At 39.7% G+C, this 8,221-nt stretch overlaps 1 protein-coding gene across 1 annotated transcript; it reads left to right on the forward strand.

The window, feature by feature from the left end:
* Positions 1–800: 800 nt before the first annotated feature.
* LOC138897837 (uncharacterized) lies at positions 801–1,505 on the forward strand. The gene has a single exon (XM_070183855.1). The coding sequence runs from the start codon at positions 801–803 to the stop codon at positions 1,503–1,505; it is 705 nt and encodes a 234-aa protein (XP_070039956.1).
* Positions 1,506–8,221: the final 6,716 nt, after the last annotated feature.

The raw sequence follows: 8,221 nt of genomic DNA on the forward strand, positions 1-8,221 counted from the left end.
TTTATTTGGACTGTTGCTATGAGGTGCTGAGCAACATGGGTATTGTTGAGTCCAATGGCGTAGACTTTGCACTGTTTCAGATGACCGGTTCGGTCAAGAGATGGTGGTAGGATCATGTGGGGATTTGACCAGCTGGTTCACCGCCACATACTTGGGATCAGTTTTCGTAGTTCTTTCTCGAGAAGTTTATTCCTTTCACTTTGAGAGAGGAGTACCGCAGGCAGTTTGAGCGCCTTCAGCAGGGTAGCATGATTGTTACCCAGTATGAGACCCGATTTGTGGACCAAGCTCGCCATGCAGTTATCTTACTCCCTACTGAGAGGGAGAGAGTGAGGAGATTCATTGATGGTCTTGCTTTCAGTATTAGGCTACAGATGGCCAAGGAGACCGAAGATGATACTTATTTCCAAAGGACCGTAGATATTGCTAGACGGATCGAGATGGTTCGTGGTCAGGATAGAGGGGCGGTATCTCAGAAGAGGCCTTGTCATTTCGGTGGCTTTAGTGGTGCCCCATCCAAAGGCAAAGGTTCTTTCAGTAGAGGTTATCCTCCCAGGCCGATTCAATAATCTCTCCAAGCATCCCACAGTGCTTCAGGCAGTTGTGGCTCATATGGGTATCGACCGGAGCAGCCAGCCTATAATGCACCTTTAGCTCCCATCAGTGCACCGCCAATTCAGAGCTATCACAGTAAGTATCCGGGCTGTCAGGGTTAGTTTCAGCTTCTACAGCCGAGGGCTTTCTATGCATGTGGAGATCTGAGGCATGTTGCTAGATTTTGCCCTAGGTCATAGGGCGGCATGCCACAGCAAATTTCTCGTGTCATGGTTTCGGCAACGGTTGCTTCACTACCCTCTAAGCCAACTAGAGATAGGGGTCAGGCTGCTAGAGGTAGAGGTCAGGCCATTAGAGGTGGATGTCAGGCCATTAGAGGTGGAGGCCAGATAGCTAAAGGTAGTTTGAGAGGCAAAGGTCAAAGTGGTGGGGACCAGTCCTGTTTTTATGCCTTTCCAGCTAGACTTGAGGCAGAGTCATCTGACGCCGTCATCACAGGTAATATCCCTGTTTTCCATAGAGATGCTTCAGTTTTATTTGATCTAGACTCTATTTATTACTACATGTCATCCTATTTTGCTTCATATCTGGTTATGCCTCGTAATTCTTTTAGTGCTCGTGTATATATATCCACACATATGGGAGATTCTATTATTGTAGATTGTGTTTATCACTCGTGTGTGGTTTCTATCGGGAGACTTGAGACTAGTGTAGATCTCCTACTTCTTGATATGCTGGACTTTGATGTTATTTTGGACATGGATTGGCTATTACCTTATCACACCATATTAGACTATCACGCCAAGACGGTGACCTTAGCTATGTCGAGGTTGCCTCGATTAGAGTGGAGAGGGACTCATGGCCATTCTACTAGTAAGGTTATTTCTTATGTGGAGGCTAGACATATGGTCAAGAAGGGATGTCTAGCATTGTTTAGCCTATATTCGTGATCCTAGTGCGGAGTTTCCTTCTATGAATTCAGTACTAGTTTTGCACGAGTTTCCAGAGATGATTCCTTCATATTTTCCATGGATGCCACCCGACAAAGATATCGACTTCTGTATTGACTTGGCTCTCGGCACTCAGCCCATTTCGATTCCACCATACCGTATGGCCCCAGTTGAGTTGAAGGAATTGAAGGAGCATGTGTAGGATTTGCTTGATAAGGGATTTATTAGACCTAGTGTCTCGCCTTGGAGTGCACCAGTGTTATTTGTGAAGAAGAAGGATGGGACGATGAGGATATGTATTAATTATCGGTAGTTGAACAAAGTCACTATCAAGAACAAGTATCCTTTGTCGAGGAATGATGACTTATTTGATCAGCTTCAGGGTGCCAAAGTGTTTTTGAAGATTGATTTGAGATCTAGCTAGCATCAGTTGAAGATTAGGGCATCGGATGTTCCTAAGACAACATTTTGGACTCGGTATGGGCATTACGAGTTTCTAGTGATGTCATTTGGCTTGACAAATGCCCCAGCAGCATTTATGGATTTGATAAACCGGGTATTCAAGCTCTATTTGATTCTTTTGTGATCGTCGTCATTGATGATATTTTGGTATACTCTTGCAGTCAAGAGGAGCATGAGCAGCATCTTCAGATTGTACTTCAAACCTTGAGAGATAGTCATCTATATGCCAAGTTTTCAAAGTATGAGTTTTGGTTGGATTCGGTTGCCTTTTTGGGGCATGTTATCTTCCGAGGGCATTAAAGTGGATCCTAAAAAGATTGAGGCAGTTCAGAACTGGCCTAGACCTACTTCAGCTACAGAGATTCGGTACTTCTTAGGTTTGGCGAGTTACTATTGTGAGCACCTAAGGAGGTGTGACAGCTATCACCAATTCGTAGATGGGTTTTCATCTATCACAACTCCATTGACTAAATTGACCCAGAAGGGTGCCTCATTCAGGTGGTCTGATGAGTGTGAGTTGAGCTTTCAGAAGTTCAAGATTGTTTTGACTCTAGCCCTAGTTTTGGTGTTGCTTACAGGTTCAGGACCTTACACCGTATATTGTGATGTATCGAGTATTGGGCTTAGTACAATATTATGTAGGACGGCAGGGTGATTGCATACGCGTCTCGACAGTTGAGGGTTCATGAGAAGAACTACCATGTTCATGACTTAGAGTTCGCAACCATAGTTCACGCGTTGAAGATTTTGAGGCACTATCTGTATGGCGTTCATTGTGAGGTCTATACTAACCATTGGAGTCTCCAACATCTGTTCATACAAAATGATCTTAATTTGCGACATTGGAGATGGTTATAGTTGCTAAAAGTCTAAGATATCACCATATTTTATCATCCGGGGAAGGCCAACGTGGTGGCCGATGCATTGAGCAGAAAGGTGGAGAGTATGGGTAGTTTGGAATATTTACCGGTAGATGAGAGGCCACTAGCCATGGATATTCAGGCTTTAGCCAACTGGTTTGTGAGATTAGATATTTCGGAGCCCAGTCGTGTTCTTGCTTGCGTGGTGGAACAGTCTTCGTTATTGGAGCGTATTAAGGCTTGCCAGTTTGATGACCCCCACTTGTTGGTGTTGAAGGATACAGTGAAGTGGGGTGGTGCCAAGGATGTTGTGATTGGTGATGATGGGGTTATGCGGCTTCAGGGCCGAATTTGTATTCCAAATATTGATGGGTTGAGAGATTTGATTCTTGAGGAAGCGCACAGTTTGCGCTATTCTATTCACCTAGGTATCACGAAGATGTACTGTGACTTGAAACAACACTATTGATGGCGCATAATGAAGAAAGACATCGTTGCTTATGTATCTCAGTGCTTGAATTGTCAATAGGTAAAGTATGAACATCAAAAATCGGGTGGACTGACTCGGAGATTAGAGATACCAGAGTGGAAGTGAGAGCGCATCACTGTGGACTTCGTGGTAGGCTTGCCACAAACCTTGAAGAAGTATGATGCAGTCTGGGTTATTGTGGACCGGTTGACTAAGTCTGGACATTTCATTCTGGTGGCGACTACCTATTCTTCAGAAAGGTTAGCTCAGATTTACATTTAGGAGATTATCCACTTGTACGGTGTGTCATTACATTATTTCCGATCGGGGCACTCAATTCACATCTTACCTCTTGCAGAGTTCGCCTATGATAACGGCTACCAATCAAGTATTCAGATGGCACCGTATGAGGTTGTATATGAGAGGCGATGTCGTTCGTCGATTGGTTAGTTTGATCCCAGAGAAGCTAGGTTGTTGGGTACCGATTTAGTCTGTGATGCTATGGAAAAGGTTAAGTTGATTCAGGATCGACTTCGTATAGCTCGGTCTCGGCAGAAGAGTTATACGGACCATAAGGTTCGTGATGTAGCTTATATGGTGGGAGAGAGTTTTGCTCAGAGTTTCGCCTATGAAGGGCGTGATACGGTTTGGGAGTAAAGAAAAGTTGAGCGCTAGGTATATTGGGCCATTTGAGATTTTAGAGAGAGTTAGGGAGGTTGCCTACAAGCTTGCATTACCTCCTAGCCTATCTATAGTACATCTGGTATTCCATGATTCAGAAGTACCATGAGGACAGCTCGCAAGTTTTGGACTTCAACACGGTTCAAATTGATGGGAATGTAGCATATGAGGAGGAGCTGGTGGCTATTCTAGCCCGGCAGGTTCAATAGTTGAGGTCTAAGAGTTTTCCTTCAGTGAAAGTGCAATGGAGAGGTCAGACGATCAAGGCAGCTAAGTGGGAGTCTGAGTCTAATATGCGAAGTAGATACCCACACCTTTTCACCAGTATCAGTACTTTACTATGTTCGTTCGAGGACGAACGTTTCTTTTAGAGGTAGAGAATGTGACGACTCGATAGGCCATTTTGAGTTAGCCCTTATTTTTATGTTCTGAGAACTCTATTAGCTCCAATTAGTGTTTCTCAATTTGCATGCGCAATCCGTGTCTTTTTCCGGAAAGATTGTATGTGAAAATATGATTTTTGGCTTTAAAAATAACTTGAGTTGACTACGGTCAACATTTTATATAAATGACCCCAGATCGATATTTTGACGATCTCGGTGGATCCGTATCGTGATTTTGGACTTGGGCGTATGCCCGAAATTAAATTCGGAAGTCCCTAACATGATTTGATTTATTTTGTCGAAAACTAGTAACTTCATGGTTTAAATATTTCTTAGGTTCGAACGTAGTTTGACTTTATAGCTATCGGGTTTGAATTTTGGTTTCGGGACTTGGTATAGGTTCATTTTACTATTTAAAGCTCGTCTGCAAAACTTAATGTCGAACAGAGTTGGTTTGGTATGAATCGGACGCTTAGTTGTGATTCTAGTTGTTCTTGAATTTTCCTTTGAAATTTCATCTGTTTTGATGTTCAGTTTGTAGTTTCAGAGGTTATTTGGATGATTTGATTACGCGAGCAAGTTCATATGATGTTATTATACTTGTGTGCATGTTTGGTTTGGAGCGCGAGGGGCTCGGATGAGTTCGGATAGTATAAGGACAGCTGGTGCAGTTCCCAGTTCTGATGTCTGGTGTAGATCTCGCATTTGCGAGGTCTGGCTTGCAATTGCAAGCCCTGCATTTGCAGACAAATGTTCGTATTTGCTAGAAGAGCCTAGGATTGGGTAACCTCGCATTTGCAAGGAAACTGTTCGCAATTGTGAACTGCTCAGGATCGCTTTTGCGATCACTTTGTCGCATTTGCGATGCCTGGCAACAGTAAGACATCTTCGCAATTGCAAAAATTTTGGTCGCAATTACAAATGTGGGGTCTTCGTATTTGCGATCATTTTATTGCAATTACGACATCCGAGCTTCTGAGACAGGGTTCGCATTTGAGACCTTTGTCTCGCATTTGCCGACATCGCATTTGCGAACATTTCTTCGCAAATGCGGTATTTGCAACTTGGTAAAAGAGGAAAAAATCTAGACTTAACTCATTTTACATCATTTCTCAACCATAAACACTCTAGTAGCAATTTTTCAAGAGGATTTGCTTCCCAAAATCATTGGTAAGTAACTTTAATCTATTTTTTTTAATTATCCATTACTTTTCGTGTGTTTTCAACATTAAATTTAGGATTTTCATGGTATAAATTAGGAATTTGGGTAGAAATTAAAAAATTTATAAAATTGAGATTTAGACCTCAAATTGTGGTCGAATTTCGAAATAAATCACATAACTAGGCTCGGGAGTGAATGGGTAATTGGGTTTTAGTTCGAACCTCGGGTTTTGACCAAGTGAACCCGAGGTTGACTTTTGTTTACCTTTTCAAACAATGATCAAAATTGAACATTTTTTATTAATGGGTAGTTTCTAAAGCTTATTTTGAACCATTTGATCCATAAATTACTAAATTTAGTTGGTTTCGAGGCTTGTTCAAAAGGCAAAGTCGTGGTTGGTTGATTGCTTTAATTGCGGAGTGAGATAAGTGTCGTGGTTAACCTTGACTTGAGGGATTAGAACTTGTTGGTTTATTTGCTACGTGAATTATGTGCGGGAATGATGTATATATGAGGTAACGAGTATAAATATGTTATTATTGAGTTAAAGCATGCGGGTGGGAATTGTTTCTTTGTTCTAAGTTGTTTACTTGACTTCGTTCTCCATGCTTAAGCTAGATTATTACTTTTAATTATTTGTCTCATAATCATTGTTTATTTTGAAGATGTTGGAAAATTCTAAAGTTGAGTTTGTTATCATGGTACTATAACTAAAGTGAAGTTGTTTCGTGCCTTCAATTTATTATTTGGATTTGTATTGTTGATTGGTGAGGAAGAGTGAAAAGCACGAAGGGTGTTGTCGTGCCTTATTTACAGGGTTTTTGCGTAGGTATCTTGTCGTAGCCTCATCACTACCATGTTGAGGTTAGATTCGACACTTATGGAGTACATTGGGTCGGTTGTACTCATGCTACACTTCTACACTTCTTGTGCGGATACTGGTACTGGTCCCAGCGGTGCTTAGACGTGCGTCTTCTCGGATCATATTGCTTCGGAGTCTTCAGGTAGAGTTGCTGGCGTTCGCAGACCTTGAAGTCCCCTTCTATTTCCTATCTTTAATGTTTATCTCATTCGAACAGTTGTAGTTATTTCAAACTATACTTGTAGACTTCTAGTTGCTCATGTACTTGTGACACCAGACTTTTGGGGTTGAGTTAGATCGCGTTATGTTATGGGTTTATTTCATGTATTTCAGCTTTGATCATCGTCAATAATTGTTAATATTCTGGTTTGAACTGTTTAATTATTAAATTATTTAATTAATGTTGGCTTGCCTAGCAAGTGGACGTTAGACGCTATCACAATCCTGAAGTTCGAATTCCGGGTCGTGACAGTGATGAACATAAATCGTAAGTTATTAGATTGTAAATGGATTTAGTTTGACAACATGGCAGCTTAGGAAGAATAATGCTGAGAAGCTAAGACAAGCTTGGCAGGTTGGCACACATCGAACAAGCTAAGATAAGCTTGGCAGGTTGGCATACATCGAACAAGTTGATGTTTTGTTAATTTATATAAAAGATCGCTTTTATTCTACACATCGAGTAGTTGTTTATTTATTTATTAGTGGAATTTACATTAATCATTTTTTATGCATAAGCAATTGCTCTAAAGCAAAGGGATTTGGTGATTCTGTGGGCACTCATCATTATTCATATCATAAGAAATGTGTGTATAAGATAGGCTAATGGAGTTGGTGTTGACTATGGAACAAGATCACGTGTTTATTTTTACTTTTTCATTTTTTGGGGGATATTTACACAAATAGCCTGTTGGATTTACTTTTATCGCCACTATATAGATTATATACTGATTATTCAAGTTTATGTATAAATTATACATGGATTATACACATATTAAGCATCTACCAATTATATTTAATTTAAACGATTGGGTAAACGACTATTTAGGTTAATTCTTCTTTTTCCCCCAATAAATACAATATCAATTTGAATACCAATTAGTCCTGTCTTGAATAATATATTGGTAAATGGAAAATTTTCCTTATAGCATTTGAAAATGTCCAGTCATAAATTATATACTTGTGAGTTGAAAATTTTCCTTTAGCATAAGGAACTGAAACTTACCCTAGATTTCTTATCTTTTTCTCCCTCTTTTCGTTATTTACATTGATGAGTTGTAATTGAAATAATTACAACAAATTTAGTATAATTCTATTAATGGGATTTGAAAAGAAAAGTATGTATACAGACTTTACTCCTACCTTGTACAGATAGACAGGTTATTTCTAAAAAACCCTCGGGTCAGGCCAACATAGTCGACGCATTAAAGCAGAAGAAAAATAACAATGAAAGGGTCATGAATTTAAATTAGATGCTACACAAGGTTGTTTTTTTTTATAGTTTTCTATTTTTTCAATGAGTAGCTCATCTCGAGAAATTGTACAAATTTATGGAATATTTACAAAAAGATTAAAGACATTAAATATTGACTTTTTCAAAGCCGTCAAGAGACATTCTTTCTTTTTATAGAGATCAAATGCATCTAAAGGAAGTTTGCATCATTTTACGATCGAGAAACACGTTACTTAATCTCTCGAATCATGGAGAATGATCCAGAGAAAACAAATCACGGAAATAAATAAAATTGTATTCATAATTGTTTATCAATAAAACTATATTTCTTTTATTTTTGTGATTGCAATGAATTTTTCATATCTTGAAAATTTATTGCAAACA

This window comes from Nicotiana tomentosiformis, chromosome 8, assembly GCF_000390325.3.
Source record: "Nicotiana tomentosiformis chromosome 8, ASM39032v3, whole genome shotgun sequence".
NCBI lineage: Eukaryota > Viridiplantae > Streptophyta > Magnoliopsida > Solanales > Solanaceae > Nicotiana > Nicotiana tomentosiformis.